The 26,293-nt window shown below is 43.2% G+C and overlaps 1 protein-coding gene and 1 long non-coding RNA gene across 3 annotated transcripts; one reads left to right on the top strand and one right to left on the bottom strand.

Annotated features, from left to right (window-relative positions):
* Window positions 1-121: 121 nt before the first annotated feature.
* On the bottom strand, window positions 122-21,259 carry LOC138978039 (adaptin ear-binding coat-associated protein 1-like). Its single transcript, XM_070350664.1, has 7 exons — window positions 21,155-21,259; window positions 15,059-15,156; window positions 13,471-13,575; window positions 12,119-12,200; window positions 4,626-4,734; window positions 2,881-3,239; window positions 122-1,533 (listed from the first exon to the last, which is right to left on the bottom strand). Exons 1-7 carry the CDS (start codon window positions 21,241-21,243, stop codon window positions 1,476-1,478), a joined length of 900 nt encoding a protein of 299 aa, XP_070206765.1. The 5' UTR covers window positions 21,244-21,259; the 3' UTR covers window positions 122-1,475.
* Window positions 21,260-21,906: 647 nt separating this feature from the next.
* On the top strand, window positions 21,907-26,293 carry LOC138979177 (uncharacterized). 2 transcript variants are annotated; one of them, XR_011459916.1, is made up of 4 exons: window positions 21,907-22,064; window positions 23,239-23,473; window positions 24,240-24,296; window positions 26,160-26,293. It is a non-coding gene; the product is annotated as an uncharacterized lncRNA (long non-coding RNA). The 2 variants fall into 2 exon arrangements; XR_011459915.1 differs by lacking the exon at window positions 21,907-22,064 and having other exon boundaries at window positions 22,539-23,473.

The following is a 26,293-nucleotide window of genomic DNA, read 5'->3' as shown; positions in this document are numbered from 1 at the left end:
TTTAGTTTTACAGTGAACCAAAGCTTGGTCTAAACTTGGCATAATACAGTCCAGTAAATAAGCCCTTACTCTTTTTAGTACCTATTAATCTGCTACCTAACATTCTCACTTCTACATCAATCAATCAATCAATCAATGAGGCTTATATCGCGCATATTCCGTGGGTACAGTTCTAGGCGCTCTGCAGTGATGCCGTGTGAGATGAAATTTTATACGGCCAGTAGATTGCAGCCATGTCGGCGCATATTTACCTTTCACGGCCTTATTCCAAGTCACACGGGTATGGTAGACAATTATTAACTGTGCCTAAGCAATTTTGCCAGGAAAGACCCTTTTGTCAATCGTGGGATCTTTAACGTGCACACCCAATGTAGTATACACGGGGGGTGGTTCGGACACCGAAGAGAGTCTGCACACAAAGTTGACTCTGTGAAATAAATTTCCGCCGAACCTGGGATCGAACTCGCGCTGACAGCGGCCAACTGAATACAAATCCAGCGCGCTACCAACTGAGCTATATCCCCGCCATGAACAGTATCAGAACATAATTGTATCTAATTTACTTCAGATTTGTGATGTGAGCAAATGTGAGTAAGATTAGTCTCATCTAGATCTGTGCACTGCATGTACTGTACATTGTATCTAATTTACTTCAGATTTGTGATGTGAGCAAATGTGAACAAGATTAGTCTCATCTAGCTCTGTACACTGCATGTACTGTACATTGTATCTAATTTACTTCAGATTTGTGATGTGAGCAAATGTGAACAAGATTAGTCTCATCTAGCTCTGTACACTGCATGTACTGTACAGGGGAACCCCGCCTGTAAGACCCCCCAATTTAAGACTTCCTCCTTTCTAAGACCTTCAGGGTTTTTTTTCTGTTCATTGTCTCTGTAAAATTACCTTCATTTCTCGACTCCTTTCTTTTTGAGACCTGATTTTCTCAGATTTGTTGAGGTCTTTAAAGGGGGGTTCCACTTTATTTTGTTTCTGACACAGGGACTCTATGGCTAAGAGACTCTATGGCTAAGAGACTCTATGGCTAAGTGACTCTATGGCTAAGAGACTCTATGGCTAAGAGACTCTATGGCTAAGAGACTCTATGGCTAACACAAAGGACAGATGCAAAGCATGCAGTTGTTGATTCAAATCATAGAGACGTAAACTACAGTGGTACCTGTGATGACTCTGATGGGGGGACGCCACACCACCAAGAAAGGAAACATTCTCTTGTCCCTGTCTATTCTCTTGACCAAAATATACCTGTCATAACAGGCCACCCGCAATGTCGGGACGCTGTTGGCTGGTCCCGAGGGTGTCCTTTCCTCACAGGTACCACTGGAGATTGTGACTGTCTCTAGGTGTGTGCACTGTCTGGTTTTGGACACAGAGACTCTAAGTGTGAGAAGACGGACAGAAGCAAAGCATTCAGTCGGATAACGTTCATAAAGGGACATGTGATGTGATGCACATCAAAACTGGACCCAGTCCCCAAGCCCTCCATCATCGTTTGACACTGCTTGTGATGAGCTGCAACATAACCAACAAACACATGGGTTATTCTCCACAGCTGCGTACCAGTGGAAACCATGTTTTATTTATTTATTTATTTATTTATTTGGTGTTTAACGTCGTTTTCAACCACGAAGGTTATATCGCGACGAGGGAAAGGGGGGAGATGGGATAGGGAAAAGGGGGGAGATGGGATAGAGCCACTTGTTAAGTGTTTCTTGTTCACAAAAGCACTAATCAAAAAATTGCTCCAGGGGCTTGCAACGTAGTACAATATATGACCTTACTGGGATAATGCAAGTTTCCAGTACAAAGGACTAAACATTTCTTACATACTGCTTGACTAAAATCTTTACAAACATTGACTATATTCTATACAAGAACCACTTAACAAGGGTAATAAGTGAAGAATTTTATGGGTGAGAAAAGGAAAGTAAAAGGACTTTGGGGAGGCAGAAATAGAGAAGAAACAAGAAAAAGATCCTAATTAGGTTCATGGCATCGAGAGTGATGCGACCTTCTCTCAGAAGTTAGTAGAGAAGGCTCCCCCATCCACCACCCGGGGGACGCGCCTCCACGCCAATTAGGGGGCGCGAGTGGAAACCATGTTACGAAGTTGACATTTCTTTTCTTAACTCATTGTCTCCCAGGTACAGATATATCCGTACCCACTCATATGACTCTATTTGACCAGGTACGGATATATCCGCTCAGACTGTTAGCTTCACCCGCTTCCTGCAAAATCCATCTAACGCCTGCATTCCAGCGTGTTGATACACAATACCACACAGTTACTACAATTCTGAGTGACCTGCTGCAGCACAGCTGGTCTCGGCTAAAAAAAAAAACTTGGTCAACATAGGCGGGGTAGAAAGTGTTAACTGAGACATTTTAACCATACAATTTGATTTCATTAATAAGAACTGATGATTCCATATATATATATACCCTTGGCCTGCAGATAAAGAATCAGAAATACTTGCATATTTTGTTTGTACACGTTTAGTAAATCATAAGGGTTTTAAATTACGTCAACTTCATAACATGGAAACCAAAGATTGTGACATGGATTTGAACACTAACAATTACGAAAAGTAGTCTAGGAATTTTTCTCGTCATATTGTTTTTTAACTAACCATACTGTTCGTATTCTAGACACTCATGCGTACAAAATAAAGCAAAACTGTGTCTGGGTTCCCAGATCTGTATAATACTTCTAAAGTGCAAAATCCAGGATTAAAACCTGCTCAGAGAGATTCACAATTTCCAGAAAACATACACACACACACACACACAAATATAATTGTTTACATCTCCTTCACAACGATTATAAATCATAACAACAAAGAAATGTAGGTGACTGACCTGTTGGCGGCGCCAGTGAAGTCTCCCCAGCCATCGCTGGCCCCCTGGCTCTGGGGCTGGACGAGGGGGGCGGGGGCCAGTGGGGGTGCTGACGTTGTGTCGCTGGGACCAAGGTCAAACAGTAGATCCATGCTGGAAGACCCGCTACTATTGGTGGAGGCCACGGGGGAGGGGTTTGTGGGAGGGGGAGCAGAGACGAGATCAAAACCTGCGCCCGAAGAGGGAGGAGGTGCTACTCGACCAGCGCTCCCGGCCGAGGGAGGGGGGATCTTGATTCCTCCCCCTCCTGGCGGTGGTGGTAGCATTCCTCCCGCGGCGCGTGGCTTTGGTTTCGCCCTTGCTCCCCCCTCTTTCATGGCCTGCACACACAAATGTCAATGTCATATCATGAGAGAAAAGTTCAACACGACACCTTTCCTTCTTTCTTTATTTGGTGTTTAACGTCGTTTTCAAGGTTATATCGCGACGGCGGAAGGGGGGAGATGGGATAGGGGAAAGGGGGAGATGGGATAGAGCCACTTGTTAATTGTTTCTTGTTCACAAAAGCACTAATCAAAAAATTGCTCCAGGGGCTTGCAACGTAGTACAATATATTACCTTACTGGGAGAATGCAAGTTTCCAGTACAAAGGACTTAACATTTCTTACATACTGCTTGACTAAAATCTTTACAAACATTGACTATAGTCTATACAAGAAACACTTAACAAGGGTAAAAGGAGAAACAGAACCGTTAGTCGCCTCTTACGACATGCTGGGTAGCATCGGGTAAATTCTTTCTCGTCCCAACCAATATGGGACTCCCCCTAACCCGCGGGGGGTAACACGACACCAAAAAAAACACCTCCATCTTGGTCTGCTAACCAAGGTTTCAATGTTACCTATGAGAAAATTATAACTCCACCAACACGACACTGAAGAAACAGTTGCTCCTCCCTCTTCTTTCATCTGCATATATTCAGATTTCCCTGTTGAGATAAATCATATCAAACAAGCGCCAGCCCTGAAAGAAACACGGTGTGTCTAGACTCCAGTGTGTGCCTAGAGGATTTCGTTACAAAGTCTATGTTGTTATCGTAAGTTTTGTGTTCTATTCTATATGTTACTATTTATATGCATTCAATTTCAAACTAGTGTGTTTTATTCATATTTAATATGTAAAGCGCAGAGAGCATGATTCTTTGTGGTTCGACCTTTACAAGCTCTCATTATTATCATTATTTGTGGGGTGTTGCAGGTAGCCCTGTCTCCTCCTTGGGGATGAAGCTACCAGGGGAAGGGATTGTGTTGGAGGTGCGGGTAGAGGGGTAGCCCTCCCAGTGCTCCCCCTTGGACCTCCCTAGTCTAGGACCCTGGGTCTTCGCGAGGTGGCCTTTGTGGCGTAATCCCTCCGGACTAGCATAACGTTTCCCTATCCCAAGACCGACCGTGCGTGGTCTATGACCACATCCTCCACGAGGTGACCCTATCAAATAGGCAGCGCAAGCCCCTAGGCGAAACACGGCGGATCTAGAGGAAAGAACCTCGATAAAAAACCTGAGCTGCCATGAAGACGGAGCATGTTGGCTGAGGACAGCGGGCAGACCTCTTGTGCCAACACCCATCTACAGGAGAAAACCAGGCATGCACGCATCAAACCCAACATGGCCACATGGCCATCATTATTTGTTTCTTCTCAAGAACTGTTACGAACACTTGAACGTTGGTCATGTGACGAGCACTGAACAAGACAGGGTGAGAACTGACCCCGATGTTTAGCGTGATGGTCTGTCCAGCCTTGAAGCCCAGGTCCAGCTTGGGCGCTGTGGTCAGTTCGTGTGTGGCCTTCTCTGCGTCCTTCTCCTGCTTAATCCACCTGCACAGTCACAGGCAGTGTCATACTCATTGCCTTACTTTCCCATTGCTCAGATACAGTGGAACCCCCCTTTTAAGACCCTACAATTTTAGACCTTCCCCCTTTAAACAATTTAAGACCTTACTTTTCAAGTTTCTGTTATAACCTCTGTAAATTAATCTTGATTTTAAGACTCCTCCCTTTTTAAGACCTATTTTTCTCAGATTTGTTAAGGTCTTAGAAGAGGGGTTCCACTGTGTTCAGGTCACTTACACACTGTGCAAAGCTAGCCATAACAAGAGTGGTTCCACTGTATTCAGGTCACTTACACACTGTGCAAAGCTAGCCATAACAAGAGTGGTTCCACTGTATTCAGGTCACTTACACACTGTGCAAAGCTAGCCATAACAAGAGTGGTTCCACTGTATTCAGGTCACTTACACACTGTGCAAAGCTAGCCATAACAAGAGTGGTTCCACTGTATTCAGGTCACTTACACACTGTGCAAAGCTAGCCATAACAAGAGTGGTTCCACTGTATTCAGGTCACTTACACACTGTGCAAAGCTAGCCATAACAAGAGTGATTCTACTGTGTTCAGGTCACTTACACACTGTGCAAAGCTAGCCATAACAAGAGTGGTTCCACTGTATTCAGGTCATTTACACACTGTGCAAAGCTAGCCATAACAAGAGTGGTTCCACTGTATTCAGGTCACTTACACACTGTGCAAAGCTAGCCATAACAAGAGTGGTTCCACTGTGTTCAGGTCGACGTCACTTACACACTGTGCAAAGCTAGCCATAACAAGAGTGGTTCCACTGTGTTCAGGTCACTTACACACAGCTAGCCATAACAAGAGTGGTTCCACTGTATTCAGGTCACTTACACACTGTGCAAAGCTAGCCATAACAAGAGTGGTTCCACTGTATTCAGGTCACTTACACACTGTGCAAAGCTAGCCATAACAAGAGTGGTTCCACTGTATTCAGGTCACTTACACACTGTGCAAAGCTAGCCATAACAAGAGTGGTTCCACTGTGTTCAGGTCACTTACACACTGTGCAAAGCTAGCCATAACAAGAGTGGTTCCACTGTATTCAGGTCACTTACACACTGTGCAAAGCTAGCCATAACAAGAGTGATTCCACTGTGTTCAGGTCACTTACACACTGTGCAAAGCTAGCCATAACAAGAGTGGTTCCACTGTATTCAGGTCACTTACACACTGTGCAAAGCTAGCCATAACAAGAGTGGTTCCACTGTATTCAGGTCACTTACACACTGTGCAAAGCTAGCCATAACAAGAGTGGTTCCACTGTGTTCAGGTCACTTACACACTGTGCAAAGCTAACCATAACAAGAGTGGTTCCACTGTATTCAGGTCACTTACACACTGTGCAAAGCTAGCCATAACAAGAGTGGTTCCACTGTATTCAGGTCACTTACACACTGTGCAAAGCTAGCCATAACAAGAGTGATTCCACTGTATTCCGGTCACTTACACACTGTGCAAAGCTAGCCATAACAAGAGTGGTTCCACTGTATTCAGGTCACTTACACACTGTGCAAAGCTAGCCATAACAAGAGTGGTTCCACTGTGTTCAGGTCACTTACACACTGTGCAAAGCTAGCCGTAACAAGAGTGGTTCCACTGTGTTCAGGACACTTACACACTGTGCAAAGCTAGCCATAACAAGAGTGGTTCCACTGTGTTCAGGTCACTTACACACTGTGCAAAGCTAGCCATAACAAGAGTGGTTCCACTGTATTCAGGTCACTTACACACTGTGCAAAGCTAGCCATAACAAGAGTGGTTCCACTGTATTCAGGTCACTTACACACTGTGCAAAGCTAGCCATAACAAGAGTGGTTCCACTGTATTCAGGTCACTTACACACTGTGCAAAGCTAGCCATAACAAGACTGGTTCCACTGTGTTCAGGTCACTTACACACTGTGCAAAGCTAGCCATAACAAGAGTGGTTCCACTGTATTCAGGTCACTTACACACTGTGCAAAGCTAGCCATAACAAGAGTGGTTCCACTGTATTCAGGTCACTTACACACTGTGCAAAGCTAGCCATAACAAGAGGGGTTCCTCTGTATTCAGGTCACTTACACACTGTGCAAAGCTAGCCATAACAAGAGTGGTTCCACTGTATTCAGGTCACTTACACACTGTGCAAAGCTAGCCATAACAAGAGTGGTTCCATTGTGTTCAGGTCACTTACACACAGCTAGCCATAACAAGAGTGGTTCCACTGTATTCAGGTCACTTACACACTGTGCAAAGCTAGCCATAACAAGAGTGGTTCCACTGTATTCAGGTCACTTACACACTGTGCAAAGCTAGCCATAACAAGAGTGGTTCCACTGTATTCAGGTCACTTACACACTGTGCAAAGCTAGCCATAACAAGAGTGGTTCCACTGTGTTCAGGTCACTTACACACTGTGCAAAGCTAGCCATAACAAGAGTGGTTCCACTGTATTCAGGTCACTTACACACTGTGCAAAGCTAGCCATAACAAGAGTGATTCCACTGTATTCAGGTCACTTACACACTGTGCAAAGCTAGCCATAACAAGAGTGATTCTACTGTGTTCAGGTCACTTACACACTGTGCAAAGCTAACCATAACAAGAGTGGTTCCACTGTATTCCGGTCACTTACACACTGTGCAAAGCTAGCCATAACAAGAGTGGTTCCACTGTATTCAGGTCACTTACACACTGTGCAAAGCTAGCCATAACAAGAGTGGTTCCACTGTATTCAGGTCACTTACACACTGTGCAAAGCTAGCCATAACAAGAGTGGTTCCACTGTATTCAGGTCACTTACACACTGTGCAAAGCTAGCCATAACAAGAGTGGTTCCACTGTGTTCAGGTCACTTACACACTGTGCAAAGCTAGCCATAACAAGAGTGGTTCCACTGTATTCAGGTCACTTACACACTGTGCAAAGCTAGCCATAACAAGAGTGGTTCCATTGTGTTCAGGTCACTTACACACTGTGCAAAGCTAGCCATAACAAGAGTGGTTCCACTGTATTCAGGTCACTTACACACTGTGCAAAGCTAGCCATAACAAGAGTGGTTCCACTGTATTCAGGTCACTTACACACTGTGTAAAGCTAGCCATAACAAGAGTGGTTCCACTGTGTTCAGGTCACTTACACACTGTGCAAAGCTAGCCATAACAAGAGTGGTTCCACTGTATTCAGGTCACTTACACACTGTGCAAAGCTAACCACAACAAGAGTGGTTCCACTGTGTTCAGGTCACTTACACACTGTGCAAAGCTAGCCATAACAAGAGTGGTTCCACTGTGTTCAGGTCACTTACACACTGTGCAAAGCTAGCCATAACAAGAGTCGGTTCCACTGTATTCAGGTCACTTACACACTGTGTAAAGCTAGCCATAACAAGAGTGGTTCCACTGTATTCAGGTCACTTACACACTGTGCAAAGCTAGCCATAACAAGAGTGGTTCCACTGTATTCAGGTCACTTACACACTGTGCAAAGCTAACCACTAACAAGAGTGGTTCCACTGTGTTCAGGTCACTTACACACTGTGCAAAGCTAGCCATAACAAGAGTGGTTCCACTGTATTCCGGTCACTTACACACTGTGCAAAGCTAGCCATAACAAGAGTGGTTCCACTGTATTCAGGTCACTTACACACTGTGCAAAGCTAACCATAACAAGAGTGGTTCCACTGTGTTCAGGTCACTTACACACTGTGCAAAGCTAGCCATAACAAGAGTGGTTCCACTGTATTCAGGTCACTTACACACTGTGCAAAGCTAGCCATAACAAGAGTGGTTCCACTGTATTCAGGTCACTTACACACTGTGCAAAGCTAGCCATAACAAGAGTCGGTTCCACTGTGTTCAGGTCACTTACACACTGTGCAAAGCTAGCCATAACAAGAGTGGTTCCACTGTATTCAGGTCACTTACAGTTACACACTGTGCAAAGCTAGCCATAACAAGAGTGGTTCCACTGTGTTCAGGTCACTTACACACTGTGCAAAGCTAGCCATAACAAGAGTGGTTCCATTGTATTCAGGTCACTTACACACAGTGCAAAGCTAGCCATAACAAGAGTGGTTCCACTGTATTCAGGTCACTTACACACAGTGCAAAGCTAGCCATAACAAGAGTGGTTCCACTGTATTCAGGTCACTTACACACTGTGCAAAGCTAGCCATAACAAGAGTGGTTCCACTGTATTCAGGTCACTTACACACTGTGCAAAGCTAGCCATAACAAGAGTGGTTCCACTGTATTCAGGTCACTTACACACTGTGCAAAGCTAGCCATAACAAGAGTGGTTCCACTGTATTCAGGTCACTTACACACTGTGCAAAGCTAGTCATAACAAGAGTGGTTCCACTGTATTCAGGTCACTTACACACTGTGCAAAGCTAGCCATAACAAGAGTGGTTCCACTGTATTCAGGTCACTTACACACTGTGCAAAGCTAGCCATAACAAGAGTGGTTCCACTGTATTCAGGTCACTTACACACTGTGCAAAGATAGCCATAACAAGAGTGGTTCCACTGTATTCAGGTCACTTACACACTGTGCAAAGCTAGCCATAACAAGAGTGGTTCCACTGTATTCAGATCACTTACACACTGTGCAAAGCTAGCCATAACAAGAGTGGTTCCACTGTATTCAGGTCACTTACACACTGTGCAAAGCTAGCCATAACAAGAGTGGTTCCACTGTATTCAGGTCACTTACACACTGTGCAAAGCTAGCCATAACAAGAGTGGTTCCACTGTATTCAGGTCACTTACACACTGTGCAAAGCTAGCCATAACAAGAGTGGTTCCACTGTATTCAGGTCACTTACACACTGTGTAAAGCTAGCCATAACAAGAGTGGTTCCACTGTATTCAGGTCACTTACACACTGTGCAAAGCTAGCCGTAACAAGAGTGGTTCCACTGTATTCAGGTCACTTACACACTGTGCAAAGCTAGCCATAACAAGAGTGGTTCCACTGTATTCAGGTCACTTACACACTGTGCAAAGCTAGCCATAACAAGAGTGGTTCCACTGTATTCAGGTCACTTACACACTGTGCAAAGCTAGCCATAACAAGAGTGGTTCCATTGTATTCAGGTCACTTACACACTGTGCAAAGCTAGCCATAACAAGAGTGGTTCCACTGTATTCAGGTCACTTACACACTGTGCAAAGCTAGCCATAACAAGAGTGGTTCCACTGTATTCAGGTCACTTACACACTGTGCAAAGCTAGCCATAACAAGAGTGGTTCCATTGTATTCAGGTCACTTACACACTGTGCAAAGCTAGCCATAACAAGAGTGGTTCCACTGTATTCAGGTCACTTACACACTGTGCAAAGCTAGCCATAACAAGAGTGGTTCCACTGTATTCAGGTCACTTACACACTGTGCAAAGCTAGCCATAACAAGAGTGGTTCCACTGTATTCAGGTCACTTACACACTGTGCAAAGCTAGCCATAACAAGAGTGGTTCCACTGTATTCAGGTCACTTACACACTGTGCAAAGCTAGCCATAACAAGAGTGGTTCCACTGTATTCAGGTCACTTACACACTGTGCAAAGCTAGCCATAACAAGAGTGGTTCCATTGTATTCAGGTCACTTACACACTGTGCAAAGCTAGCCATAACAAGAGTGGTTCCACTGTATTCAGGTCACTTACACACTGTGCAAAGCTAGCCATAACAAGAGTGGTTCCACTGTATTCAGGTCACTTACACACTGTGCAAAGCTAGCCATAACAAGAGTGGTTCCATTGTATTCAGGTCACTTACACACTGTGCAAAGCTAGCCGTAACAAGAGTGGTTCCACTGTATTCAGGTCACTTACACACTGTGCAAAGCTAGCCATAACAAGAGTGGTTCCACTGTATTCAGGTCACTTACACACTGTGCAAAGCTAGCCATAACAAGAGTGGTTCCACTGTATTCAGGTCACTTACACACTGTGCAAAGCTAGCCATAACAAGAGTGGTTCCACTGTATTCAGGTCACTTACACACTGTGCAAAGCTAGCCATAACAAGAGCACAGCTCCCCAGGAGTTTGTGTGTTTAGGTCAGATCAACCAGCTATACTTCAAGTAGAATGGCCATGCTCCTCAACACGTGCCAAAATGGTGACACGGGGAGGAACATGGATAACGTCTCTGAGTCTGCACAGAAAGTTGAACCATGTCCTACCCCCGTCTGGATTTGAACCTGTGACCAGAGAATCCCAAGTCCAGTGCTCTACCAACTGAGCTCCCTGCTGGCTCCAACACCTCAAGTGCACCTACAAATTTAATAAAAGTGTCTCTGCCAAAAGTCTGCAAACGCCTGAATAAAAATTCTCCTTAGAATCCAATCAAAAGTTTGTTAAATCTTGAAGACTACAGTAAACACTCACACTACTGTACCTACTAGTACTACATGGATAGTGATCAAGTACACTGGAAATGTTACTGGTTTTGATCATTGATGTGAAAGCAAATAGAAAAGAAATTCTCAACCGATCAGGGTTACTGGTTTGAATTGCATTCAACAGTTTTTCATACTGAATTTATAAAATTGCTAATGCAGTGTGAGAAACTGTACAAAATTTGGACCGAGTGCCACATTACCAATTGACCGTTCTTTGTGAAATTAATTGTTGCTGTCATCAAGGTAATATCGGGTTACTACACTTCTAGTGCCAACACTGCGGGGGACATACACTTCTAGTGCCAACACTGCCGGGGACATACACTTCTAGTGCCAACACTGCCGGGGACATACACTTCTAGTGCCAACACTGCCGGGGACATACACTTCTAGTGCCAACACTGCCGGGGACATAAATCCAAGCTTCCTTCATTCATGGTCACCAGTCAACGTTGTCAGTCTATTGACAGAATGGGTAACCAGAGAAGGAACAGGCGTTGTACACACACACGTCTTCTGATACAAATAAAGAACTTATCTCAAAATCGGCAATGAAACTCACCTGCAAAATACCAGGAAGGTAATCTACTACTTAAAAGACCACTCGGTCAACGTACTAGTACTACTAAATGTAACCTTTTGTTTTGTCGATAGTTAAACGTTCCAATAATTTACAATTCTTGGTTTTTTTATTCTGAATTATGGAACGTTAGCCGTGTCTGTTTTTGGATTTTTTCACACACAGGTGGTACAGTGTTGTTCCCAGACTCAGAGAACAATAGCTTGATCAGTTCCACTTGGATTGAAAATATGTACAGGTCCAAATATCCAGGCTACAAAAGAATTGTTCTGTCAGAAGACCTCCTACATGTTAAGTCTATTAGACAGTCAACTGGTCAGGGATCACAACGCCTCAGTGAGCGAAGATGGAGGCCTGAAAACAACACTGGCGTACACTCACTTGAAGTGATCCTGCAGTGATACGTTAAGGTCAAAGGAATCTGATCGGTCAGCAAATCCTATACCGATGAAAGCGCTCCTCCCTGCACAAACAGAAACAAAAAACAGCCTGTCAACTACCTTCTCTTACAACTTATTTATTATTTTTATTTTGAAAAACAATCGACACAACCAATAACTTCTTCCCCAAAAATATCTGCCTCCCTCCGGTAAGCGAAACGCAAACATCGACAAGTGTCATTTTGTCTGAATAAACTTTCAATGTTGACAACATGTGTCCAGTCCAAGAAAGATTGTTCTTTTTGCATAACATCAGTACCCAGTGACCTTCCCGTACCATAATACATGAACTATCATGCTGGTTAACACTGCTAATAATTGGAGCGTTATTAATATTACGAGCTGAGTTCATGTTATTCTCATATATTGGAACTGGCAGTCTTGAACTTCAGCATGATATTCCATATAACTCTCCATTATCAACAGGAAGTATTTGGAATATTAATAAATGGATTGGAATTAGCTCCAAAAATGTGTCTACTTTTGTCTATTTCTTGTTGATAAAAAAGCATGATTTCATGCAGATACCCTTTCATGTGAGCACTAGCTTTCGTGGTGCTTTGTGTACACAAAATGGCTCTGACAATGTTTTCCTTCTAATTACCTAAATCAGATGCCATCTTTTTAATTCATTCTTACTCTCACACGTTCTTTCTTTCTTTTTTCTTTATTTGGTGTTTAACGTCGTTTTCAACCACGAAGGGTTATATCGCGACGGGGAAAGGGGGGAGATGGGATAGAGCCACTTGTCAATTGTTTCTTGTTCACAAAAGCACTAATCAAAATTTTGCTCCAGGGGCTTGCAACGTAGTACAATGTATTACCTTACTGGGAGAATGCAAGTTTCCAGTACAAAGGACAACATTTCTTACATACTGCTTCACTAAAATCTTTACAAACATTGACTATATTCTATACAAGAAACACTTAACAAGGGTAAAAGAAGAAACAGAATCCGTTAGTCGTCTCTTACGACATGCTGGGGAGCATCGGGTAAATTCTTCCCCCTAACCCGCGGGGGGATTACTCTCACACACGAGCAGTTCAAGCAAAATGCATTGAAGAGTGAATTCTGCAAATGATGAGACCCACAGGGTAGGGGGGATGTTCGGATACCAAGGGAGTTTGCAAAAAGTTGACTCTTGGAAATAAATCCCTAGCCAAATACTGATAGTGACAACTGCTTTTAAAGCTAGCGCCGCTGCTGTCTGAGCTGTCTCCTACCCAAGTTCAAAATTACCGTAGAAATGACCAGTCCAGAGTTGCTTTGAGCTCTTCATATGGTGTACTTACCACTTGGATCTTTAATTCTGAGGACAAAGTAGCGACTGGAATCCATGACGGACTCCACGGCAATGCTAGGGTATTCCTCCACAGGACACTGAGCAAATAATTCACCTGCAAAAATACAATCGCACACATGTCGATACAAAATAATACAAGGTAATAATAGGTGTGCTTGTTATCAAGCTATTTATATATGAGAACTTAATTAATGTTTTTGTCTTATTGAATGTCCTAATAATTCTTGTTAAATGTTTAAGTGTTAAATGGGGTCATGTTATTGTTAATTATAATTCAATCAAGTTGGTGTTTTAATGAAACAGATCCTGTGATTGGTCAGAATGCCCTAACTCATTAAAAATTACCGGTCATTAATTGTTGATGAACACTCGCTAAAAAAGCTATTAACAACCTGCTGGTGAGGCGCATTGATACAACCTCAACTAGTCTCGGTTAGCTTTGAGGGTCATTTTACAAGTATCGCTTTTGTGATGAAAAGAATTTGTTTTAGAGTTTGCTGTCCTGAAACCCGTCAAAAAAAAACCTGTATGTGAAAGAAAAACAAAACAGGAGCAGAGTGATACGATAGGAAAACAGAGACATATTTCTTGGGACTTGACCCTTGCAGGTAGGTGGACTGAAAGTAGTGTGTGAACAGTACAGAACCAATTCTGTCTGTTTACAACTGCATGAAAGCAGGAAAGAGATCGTTGTCAAATTGAATTACAATAACATTAACATGCTTCCATTTGAAACTTCTCGGTCTTCATCGTGGATTGACGTAAATGTTAAACACACTAACATTAACCATAATTCATGACTACACAGTCGACCTCCCCTTTTAATCAAGTTTTATGACCTTCGAAAATCTGAGAAATTGAGGTCTTGCAAAGGAGGCAGTCTTAAAATGGGGTTACATTTACAGGGGTTATGAACAGAAAAAACAAGGTCTTAAAAGGGGGAGGTCTGAAATGGGGGTTTGGTTTGTTTGTTTGTTTGTTTGCTTAACGCCCAGCCGACCACGAAGGGCCATATCAGGGCGGTGCTGCTTTGACATATAACGTGCGCCACACACAAGGCAGAAGTCGCAGCACTGGCTTCATGTCTCACCCAGTCACATTATTCTGACACCGGACCAACCAGTCCTAGCACTAACCCCATAATGCCAGACGCCAGGCGAGCAGCCACTAGATTGCCAATTTTAAAGTCTTAGGTATGACCCGGCCGGGGTTCGAACCCACGACCTCCCGATCACGGGGCGGACGCCTTACCACTAGGCCAACCGCGCCGGTGAAATGAGGGTTACACTGTAATAACTACGTAAATACAGTGGAACACCCCTTTTGAGACCCCCCCCGCCCAACAAAAAATAGGAGTAAGGCTTCCTCCTGTTTAAGACCCTCCTTTCTCAGATGTTCTGTTCATAGCTTTTGTAAATCTACCTCCAGCTCCTAGCTCCATTTGTTTTGGTTAAAACTCCCTCCTTTCTAAGACCTGGTTTTTTTCCCACCAGATTTTTGAGGTATTAAAAGGCGGGTTCCAGTGAATGTAAATATTTCAATGTAAAATAGGAACAGGAAGAACACGTCAGCCATACCATTTTTATCTTCCAGCTTGATGAAGAGCTCTTTGCCGTGGGCCACCACCCTCAGCCTCCCCGTCCAGTCGGGCACATCAAGCTTCCACTCAGACGCTCTGAAATAAATTTCATTTCATATTAATTTAATTTACTCTACAGTAAAACCTGCATCTAGCGGACCCTTATTTCGGCGGACACCTTTGCATAACGGACAATTCAAGTGAGGATGGATGTATTTTACTCTCAAAAACACCTTAAAAGAGCGAACACCTCAAAGGCGCGGACGCGGACACCCTTTTTTGGTCCCGATTGCGTTCGTTACTTGTCAACAACGGACAAACCCTTGAAGCAGACAGCTAAGTCAGCTTTTAGTAGACGCTGGTCCGCCATCTTGGTTCTGCAAATACAATCTTGCTGGTGATGTGAACGCGCGAGAAGCTTATTTTGTAAGCCAATGACAGCACTTGAAAGAAGTTGATTTTTGTATGGTGCACGCTCATTGGTCGATGCCGTGAAGCGGTGAACTCACAAACATTTCGGGTTTCTACTTTCTGTACTGTGATGCATCTTCGTCTCATCCTTCGTCTTCGTCTCATCCTTCGTCTTCGTCTCATCCTTCGTCTTCGTCTCATCCTTCGTCTTCGTCTCATCCTTCGTCTTCGTCTCATCCTTCGCCTTCGTCTCATCATGCCAAAATGAAAAATATTGACTTTAGAAGAGAGAGTCGATGTCATAAAGACCGTTCGAAAAGTTGCTGATGAGCTGAATTGCGGAAAAACTCAAATTTTCAACATAAAAGCTGATCAAACACAAATTCTCAGTCAGTGGGACTCCGGTGCCAGATCGACGGCAAAATGTGTTAAGAGAAGAAAAACAACCTATGATGAGTTGAACGAAGAACTCTTCGAGTGGTTTTCAACAGCTCGATCAAAGAATCTTCCAGTGAATGGCCCATTGCTTCAGATAAGAAACCGATTGCACCTCTCTCTCTGAAAAAAAACAAAAAAAACTTGCGGGCTTTAAAACTTTTGAGTTTTAATAATCACTGTGGCAAAAAAGAATCAGTGACTGTTTGTTTTTTTTCCCCAAAAAAATGTTGGCACATTCATATTCATAAGAAAGGACACCTTGCTACAAAGGACAGTGGCAAGGCTCCCCAAGAGCGTCCTTTGCTCGCAGGTTTTACTGTATTAGTATTATAATTTATCCCAATGGTGGTTGCTTCCTCCCCGTGGAAAGCTAGCAGCAACAAGAGTCGCGCTCCCCAAGTGTGTGCGTGTTTACAGTTTAGGTGTAAGCCACCTGCACTGCTGGCAGAATGACCGAGGTCTTTAACATGCCACTGGGGTGTCACATGGATAGAGCCTCTGAGTCTGCACATAAAGTTGACACATGTCCGTCCCTGCCGGGATTTGAACCTGTGAGTGTGACCCTGGGATCACAATTCTTCTCCATTTTTGCTTGGGGGTGGGGGGGGATTTTGTAAACGTTTTTCTCACGGGTCTTGTTGATCTCGCATTATTAAAGTTTAAACACCACACGCTTATCCCCCGAATAACTTTCAAATATTTAGTTATTAGTAATGAAATCCTTCCCTTTCATCATTTAAATAAAGGACTTAACCACTCTGCGCAAATTTAGTTATGATTTACTTCAGGAAGTAATCATATTTTGGAGTAAAATTGTATTTTGGGTAAAACTAAAAGTCTGAACTCACTGGCGTTAACTTCCTTTCAGGAAGCGAATTTGCTATTCGACTCCATTTTGCCATTGGAACGCTGTGCAGTTGATTATCAGAGAGCAGGGTTTCATTTACTAGTGCGCCATTTGCGCATTAAATCTGAAAATGTCCCATCACAATTCCCTTCAGTGCGTCAAAGGGCGCATTGACTGATTGAGATTACATACCACTGCACCACAAAATGTACACTTTACATCAGATCACACACACAGATAACACGATATAGCGGCTAATTCTCAGATGGCACCATATTGCATCATTTTGCATCTTTAGTCAAAACGCGTACAGGCCTCTTTGGTGCTTCTTGCCTTAGACTATGTCCCATCGGAATTTGGTTGAGGGGGACAAATGTCCCATTGCCATTTTCTCACAGGTTAAACCCTGAGAGAGTACTAAAAACTAAAATAATCTGATGCTGCCCAGCCTTTACTGAAATGTATATTAAATTCTCGGAGTGTACATAACACTAACAGATCAGAGAAACGCATCAACACTCGTGTCGAGTCATTCAACGACATTTTGCGAAGAATCGCTTCACTTTCGATTCATAGTATCAAAGTACGCTAGGGACAAACAGACACAAAAACACACACAAAACTGATGCAACACAGCAGTTTATTGTTGGAATTGGAGTTTGGAACACACTTCTCGTGTGTATCGATATAGAACTTAGAAGTGGTTGTATACTATGCAAGTGCCAGCCCTGTATATTATTACATCATATACATGTGACGATGTGTATTCACTACGAAAAAGATATGGCAGAAGTTAATACATCTGATTGATTTTCATTGGCTACTTGTATTGTAACGGCGCATTTCATTGGCTTACGAGTTGTAACAGAGCTTTTCAATTTCATTGTTGGAGTGTATACAGTCCTATGGATCCTACAGGTATACACTTGGAGAGCGTGTACTCTTTGCCAAGTCTAAAAACCTATCAATTTGACCATGATTTTCTTTCACTTGCAAGAAACCTACATGCTCTTCTACCTCAAATAAGTGTACCGCTTTCAGGGATAGTCAGTGTGGAGTTTATGCGAGATCAACAAGTCCTGTGAGACAAATTGTCTTAGGAGTAAAATGAGATCTTTGTAACACTAAGACTAACACTAACAGTTACCGGCATATTCATCTTTCTTTCCAGACCAACGTTTGGGAACGGCATTCGGTAATGAAATCAAAACTTACGTCTAAAGTTTATCACTCGCGGAACACGTACGGTCTCCGCTGGTAGTGGCGCTCTTCTTTATAAAACAATCCAGGTAGTGTACTCACAGAGATATAGAATAGAGCCACCAAGCGCCGCAAACCGTGCAGTAACCGAGACCCGCGCGCCGGCCATCGCGGTGTGCCCATTCTTTCGCTGGCACACCCTGTTTCGCTCTGTCCGGTCTTTGTTTTTTGAGAGCTACAATCTCAATACCACCTTGTTTAAACCTTATAATCATGTTAATAAAAAAAGCAAAGTTGTAGAATAATGATGCGTGTGTCTGTATGCTGCTTAATTTTGCTTTTTTAAATTTTATTATTATTGAAAATACTAACCTGTTGATTTTGTAGTAAGACATCTCTCTCTCTCTCTCTCTCTCTCTCTCTCTCTCTCTCTCTCTCTCTCTCTCTCTCTCTCTCTCTCTCTCTCTCTCTCTCTCTTTTTCTCTTCCCCTCTCTCTCCCTCACCCTCTCTTTCTCTCTCTCCCTCTCTCTCTCTTCCCCTCTCTCTCTCCTCTCTCTCTCTCTCTCTCTCTCTCTCTCTCTCTCTCTCTCTCTCTCTCTCTCTCTCTCTCTCTCTCTCTCTCTCTCTCTCTTCTCTCTCTCAGTCGGTTTTCAGTGGGACCATTTTGCCTGCACTGCTTTTTCTTTAGTTTTACTTTCAATTATATTGTATATTAATTTTATTGTATGGAGGACAATCGACTTCAACAATTCAGATTCGTTTGAAATACTCATGTTTTAATGATGAGATTGATGTATCGTTCATAAATAAGTTCACTCATGTGTTTGTACTTAATCATGTATTAAAGATTTTGGCTGAAAGATGTCAGGTTTGTTTGACTGATACTGACACCAGGGCCGGACCAAATGAGTTGTAAGGGGGGGGGTTCCTCCTTTTTTGGAGGGGCAAATCAGCGAAGTGGCGAAGCCACAAGCGCGCGCCTGCTTTGCAGGCGCGCGAACTAAGGGGGTCAGGGGGCATGCTCCCCCGGAAAATTTTTGAAAAACGGTTAAAATCTGTGCAATCTGGTGCATTCTGGGCCTTGTTTTGAGGGTTAAGAGCAGCATTGTTTTGGTGCTAAAACTAGTAAAAGTCAAAGCAAGGTACATGCTTTTTCCAGGGGTGGGGTTCCCGGGAACCCCTGGAACCCCCCCCCCCTGGGTCCGGCCCTGGACACTGACATGTTTCACTGATTTTAATAAGCTTGTTGTACATTCTTCTTTTGAGTACTCTTCTGTGTATAATGCTCGGATTTAAAGAATTTAGCTTTGACATGATTTCAGCCGACTTGTTTGGTTCGAAAACAAATGTATCATTTATCAAATTGCTGTTTCTTTTACAATGGAAACCCCCTTTTACAGACACCCCCACCCTCAAATGGCTGTATCGTTTTTGTGTCACTCGTGTATACTGACTTAAATTGACAAATTTAGCTTTGATGTCACTATTGCATTTCTTATTACGGCAAAGATTTGTTTCATTTACAGAGAGAGAGAGAGAGAGAGAGAGAGAGAGAGAGAGAGAGAGAGAGAGAGAGACAGACAGACAGACTGTGACAGACAGACAGACAGACAGACAGACAGAGACAGAGAGAGAGAGAGACAGAGAGGTGGAGAAGGGTGGGGGCGAAAGAGAGAGAGAGAGAGAGAGAGAGAGAGAGAGAGAGAGAGAGAGAGAGAGAGAGAGAGAGAGAGAGAGAGAGAGAGAGAGAGAGAGAGAGAATGACAATTCTTTATTTAACGAGGGTAGTAGATTTTAGCAGTAGTCTGCTTTTGTACATCCAGCCCTTGCACTAAAGATCAATCAATCAATCAATCAATATGAGGCTTATATCGCGCGTATTCCGTGGGTACAGTTCTAAGCGCAGGGATTTATTTTTTTATTTTTTTATTTTTATTTTATGCAATTTATATCGCGCACATTTTCAAGGCGCAGGGATTTATTTATGCCGTGTGAGATGGACTTTTTTTACACAATACATCACGCATTCACATCGGCCAGCAGATCGCAGCCATTTCGGCGCATATCCTACTTTTCACGGCCTATTATTCCAAGTCACACGGGTATTTTGGTGGACATTTTTATCTATGCCTATACAATTTTGCCAGGAAAGACCCTTTCCTGGACCCTTTTGTCAATCGTGGGATCGTTAACGTGCACACCCCAATGTAGTGTACACGAAGGGACCTCGGTTTTTCTCATCCGAAAGATGAATAGTGCAGCTTGCACTTTTTCAACATCATGCGAGAGAGAGAGAGAGAGAGAGAGAGAGAGAGAGAGAGAGAGAGAGAGAGAGAGAGAGAGACATCATGCGAGAGAGAGAGAGAGACATCATGCGAGAGAGAGAGAGAGAGAGAGACATCATGCGAGAGAGAGAGAGAGAGAGAGAGAGAGAGAGAGAGAGAGAGAGAGAGAGAGGTTTATGAATAACATCTACAAATTTGTTTAACTTTGTCATCTTGATGTTTGCTTCGTCTGATTGGCTTCTCTTGTGACACTAACTGGTTTTGCATCATTTTTTCAATTGTTATAAAATTAATGTTCTTGGTTTCGTATAACCTTTTTGTCTCAATCTGTCTGACAGTCTCTGTCTCAGGTGTGTGTGTGTGTGTGTGTGTGTGTGTGTGTGTGTGTGTGTGTGTGTGTGTGTGTGTGTGTTCGTTCGTTCGTTCGTGTGTGTGACTGTGCGCCCGTTTTTTTCTCTCTTTCGATCAGTGTAACGTATTTAGTATGCGGTAAGAAATACCATTCTCCCCCTTCCATCCACCAGGTACCGCCACTAGCAGATCATATTATTTTCTGAATAGTTTCTTCATTACTCAATAACATTATGCCAGCTGATTCTAATCAACCGACGGAGATAAGAAGCCCAGTGTGCCACATTCCCACTGAAATATACACTGGTCAGGCTGTGGGATGGGCACAGCGAAATGGCGGCCCGGTAGCTGCAATCGTTTCCCCTGCCAGCACAGCGCTTAGTGGCTCTATTCTATATCTCTGTGAGTGTACTCTGTACATTACGCTTTCAGGAATCACACCCCCTTTTCTTGGGAATCATCACAAGTGTTGAATAAATTAACAAATCATTCCTGTATGCGGAATTCAAATATTGCTCAAGACCAAACGAAAAGACGCTCATACTGCTAAGTCTACATTACCTGTATCCTCTATTTGACGGGCGAGGGGGAATTTTGTACACAAACACTTCATTCTTGACGCAAATCACAGACTCGTAGTTGTCGGCCATGCTGGCTGTGTTATGCCAAAACTGGGATCGGAACAGGGTTTAAAAAAAGTTGGAACTCAAGAGTAGTTTCCCTTGGCCAGCGCCGTTCTCCGAGTCAGTAACACGGGCACTGAGTGAAGAACATTATGACTTAAAAAATATATATATTTGACTAAATGCCGAGAGAGAGAGAGAGAGAGAGAGAGAGAGAGAGAGAGAGAGAACTTGTATCTCAACGATTAGGTGTCGACCGTGAGTTGTTGTTCTTCTCACAAACGGTACTGATTGTGTTTCGTTCCACGGTTCGTCAGTGTGTGGGTGATGGGGTCTATGTCGACCAAAAGAGTGGGATTCCCTGTAGGTGGAGTTCCTGGAGGGGGATTCCCTGTATACAGGGAATCCCACAGGGTGGAGTTTTTAAATAAAACTTGCAAACCATACTCGAATTTCTAAGAATTAATATAAAAAAAGATTGAAAAACATCAAATTCTACTGACCCGATGTCGCCAAGCATCACGAGACTTTCAGCGATATCAGCGACACGCTACAGGAACTAAATCCTGTGGTATTCCCTGTATACAGGGAATCCCCCTCCCACTCTTTTGGTCGACATAGACCCCACTCCGCCAGTGGCTGTGTGTGTGTGTGTGTGTAGGCCTACTGTGTGTGCACCCGGGGCGGATCACATCATTTTTAAGGGTTTCCAAAATGTTGGGGGAACAATTCGACGACGCGAAGCATTTAGTTGAGGGCGCCTGTGTTCACGCCGGGGGAAGTGTTACGGCAGAAAAATCGTCGTGTGTTACGACAGCATCAAGTTCTGCAGTCCGGTAGTCAACCAGGTTTCGAGCGCGAAAGTAGTCGGTTACTTCCAAACTAATCATGAAGTTACTGTGGCGTAATTATCGAAGCCAACAAAGTTTATTTGGTCTCAGCGGATTCATGATTGCATGAGGATTAACATGTTATCGGTTTAATTTTTGAGGCTTCTGTTTTAGATTTGTGACAGCGACGTATTTGTTGATAATGATCGATTTGGGGATTTTTTTTTTAATGGTGGAGATTACAAGAGACTTGAAGCAACTAAGGTCATTTGATCAGGTAATGTGATGTATTATAACTGAAATGCATCAATAGCAGTGTCCCAATACTGATCAGTGCAAGTGTGTTTGTGGCATCGGCTAAGGAAAAGTCAAAAGAGCATGTCATACGGTATTTTTCAGTTTGGTACGCCGTCGCTGTGCTAGCAGTTACGGCCGCCAGCAGTGCACTGATACGGCCGCCCCGCTTTTCTGTTACGACCGCTGTCAGTTTCGCGGGTACGGCAGCCGGTGTAACACGAAATTTTTACTCCACGAAAAATTTACTCCGGAGTAAATATTTCGTACGAAATTCTTACTCCGAGTACACTTTTCGTACGAGAAAAGAACTCCCCAAGGCACGAAAAAATTACTCCCTCCACGAAATTTTTACTCCCCATTTTTTTTACTTCCAGTAAAAATCTCGTACGCAAAAATGGGATGCGGGCGAAGGGATAATGCCAGTAAGTGATCTCGCGTACACGAATGTCGCGCTACCCTCCTTCCACCCCTTCCACCACCAAGACTAACAGGGGACAAGGGAGTAACAATTTCGTACACCTGGCATGGGAAGTTAAATTGCTTGTGTTTGGGTGAAGTAATTTATTCGTCATGGGAGTAACACTTTTGTACGAAATGTTTACTCGGAACTCACCTGTCGTGGGGAGTAATTTTCTCGTGAAATGGGGGAGTGCTTTTTTCGTAAAGGGAGTAACTTTTTCGTACGAAATGTTTACTCCGGAGTAAAAATCTCGTGGGAGTAATTTTCTCGTGTTACACCGGCACTCATTTTATTTTAACATTTTTGTACGACATTTTTACTCCGAAGTAAAAAGCTCGTGGCAGTAATTTTCTCGTGTTACACCGGTTCTAATTGGATTCCTGCACTTTATAAACATGATAGATTGTTTTGTTATAATTATGATTACCTCGACAGGCTGCAGATACCGCCACTGACTGGGTGGGTAAACACTGCGATGTGAAGGTCAGTTTCCCCATCCTTGTGACCCCGAGCTGCTCACTGACCAGACGAGACGGTGAGGGCGTGGATAGCGAGACTCAAGAGTCACTGAAGGCAACGTGCCGCAAGATCGGACAGAACCCGCTGGTCACGGACGGAGGGTTCTCCTTTGAGCTGGTCAAGGACATCTTTGAGGACACCGACAGCAAGGGTGAGTAGGCCTACATGTCCACGCTTTCATTTCTCAGGCTTGATATATTAAATTTCGAATGTATTGCTCATTGTTGAAATTTAATCGTATACAGTTAATTTGAAATTATTTTGTTTGAGGTAACGGTTTTCATCTGAATCCTTTTGAATTTTCGGGCCCCCTCACGCGTTTCTACTGAGAACCTTAGAAATGTGCACCATGGCGTTTTTTTTACAATTAAGAACTCTGTTTCAGACACGTAGTGTCACATTTCCCTTAAATATAAGTAAATAGTCGTTGCTGAGTTTTAAAAAGTCACTCACATGATAGTAAGTTAGTAACCAACTCCTAATAAAATCTTTTTGCCCCTGCACGATCAGGCCATAGAATCACTCAAATCAAGTCTGGGTGCAAAGGGACACACTGCATTCGCAGGAGTAAATTTGTCAAACCACAAAGCAATCAATATATCCGGTCGATGTGAATGCTACTTCCGGTTCAACCAGCAATGCATGCCGGAGCAAACGCAAACAGTAGGCAAGTTGTCCCTATTAAAGAATTGTTTCTGTTCGGTCCCATGGACAATCTCTTCAACACTTCCGTCAAACTAACTATCTTCCATTTGATATTTTCACTTAAAGAAAATTAAAAGTAACAATCATTTGAAGCAAATAATTGAAGACTCGTTATTATTGATTTACTCTTCCATTTGATGTTTTTACTTAAAGAAAATTAAAAGTAACAATCATTTGGAGCAAATAATTGAAGACTTTTTTTTAACGAGCAGGAGGTGCCGATGGCGTTTTGGACGCGACGGAGTACACCAAGTTCATTGAGACCCTGGGTGAGAGAGCTGTTGTTGTTGTTGTTGTTGTCGTCGTCGTCGTTATCGCCGTCGTCGTTGTTGTTGTTGTTGTTGTCGTTGTTGTTGTTGTTCTTCTTCTTCTGCTTCTTCTTCTTCTTCTTGTTCTTCTTGTTCTTCTTCTTCTTGTTCTTCTTCTTCTGTTGTTACTGCTGCTGCTGCTGATGATGATGATTTGTATATTCTCGGTGGTGGTGGTGGTGGTGTTGTTGTTCTTCTTCTTCTGCTTCTTTTCACATTTAGTCAAGTTTTGACTAAATTTTTTAACATAGAGGGGGAATCGAGACGAGGGTCGTGGTGTATGTGTGTCTGTCTGTGTGAGTGTGTGTCTGTCTGTCTGTGTGTGTGTGTAGAGCGATAAACTACTGGACCGATCTTTATGAAATTCGACATGAGAGTTCCTGGGAATGATATCCCCGGGTGTTTTTTTCATTTTTTCGATAAATAAGAAAGTCAAAACGAAGAGAGGTACAGAAAAGCGTGCTATGCAGCACAGCGAAACCACTACCGCGCTAAACAGGCTCGTCAGTTTCACTGCGTTTTGCACGAGCGGCGGACTACGGTCATTGTGTAAAAATGCAGTGCATTCAGTTTCATTTTGTGAGTTCAACAGCTTGACTAAATGTAGTAATTTCGCCTTACGCGACTTGTTATGCTTGATCTTTTTGATCTTCTTCTTCTTCTTGTTCTTGTTCTTCTTCTTCTGTTGTTACTGCTGCTGCTGCTGCTGCTGATGATGATGATACCGGCACGGTTGGCCTAGTGGTAAGGCGTCCGTCCCGTGATCGGGAGGTCGTGGGTTTGAACCCTGGCCGGGTCATACCTAAGACTTTAAAATTGGCAATCTAGTGGCTGCTCCGCCTGGCGTCTGGCAGTATGGGGTTAGTGCTAGGACTGGTTGGTCCGGTGTCAGAATAATGTGACTGGGTGAGACATGAAGCCTGTGCTGCGACTTCTGTCTTGTGTGTGGCGCACGTTATATGTCAAAGCAGCACCGCCCTGATATGGCCCTTCGTGGTCGGCTGGGCGTTAAGCAAACAAACAAACAAGCAAACAAACTAGCTGCTGCTGCTGATTTGTGTATTCTTTCCCAGGGGACAGGAATACTAGATAACTCAGTTGTGGTGTGAAAGCAAAGGAAATAAAGATTCAATAGTAACATTTGTATGGCACAGTCGGTACTGCACAGCACGCCAATAGACACAACATTACATACTCATTGGACGTGTTTCACGCAATTTCACTGGTGTTTTGCGTCAAAAAGTAACGATGACGGCAGGCAATATCCTTCTTGAGGCTTTTTAGGCTTGAAATGCGTAGTCAATTTTGTTGTTGTAAAGTTTCAGAAGTCCTGGGAAATGTATTGTTGTGATTGTATGCTGACAAACGTATGTACCTCCGTGTCAAACAGACCTTTATTTCTACAGTGACAATAATAGTGGCAAAGCACGCATAGGTCTTCACTATGTCTTCACTAACATTCACAAATTGAGCTGGATTATTTTTCTTTCTTGTATCCGAATAAGGCCCCCCCAAAAAATAGGTCTGTTTACGGTAACCCGACCGACCCTATTTTTTTTGCGCGACCCTAGACTTTGTTTTGGCATTTGGAAAAAAAAAATCTTGGTTTTTTTTTGCAAAATAACGTAAAAATATGGTTTTTTGAGAAAAAAAAAAATCTCGACCTACCGACCCTATTTTTTGGGCCTATGTTACCGTAAACAGACCTCTTTTTTTTTTGGCCTAAGTACGTTTCTGATTGTGGATTTCAAATGTGTAAGTGCATGATTTGTTTATTCTTTGCCCTGGATTGTCCATTAACGATGATTGGTGATTTTGTTGCAGAGGTGTTCGACTACTGTATGGCACTGTAGGAGACAAAGCGACTGTCTTCACAGAACACCGCTGCCATAACTGACAAATGAACTCTCAATTTCCTTTACGTATAGGCCTATACAATAAAATCTATTAAAGCATTA

This window comes from Littorina saxatilis, linkage group LG10 (genome assembly GCF_037325665.1).
Source record: "Littorina saxatilis isolate snail1 linkage group LG10, US_GU_Lsax_2.0, whole genome shotgun sequence".
Lineage (NCBI taxonomy): Eukaryota > Metazoa > Mollusca > Gastropoda > Littorinimorpha > Littorinidae > Littorina > Littorina saxatilis.
This window is presented reverse-complemented; position numbering and strand designations above follow the sequence as displayed.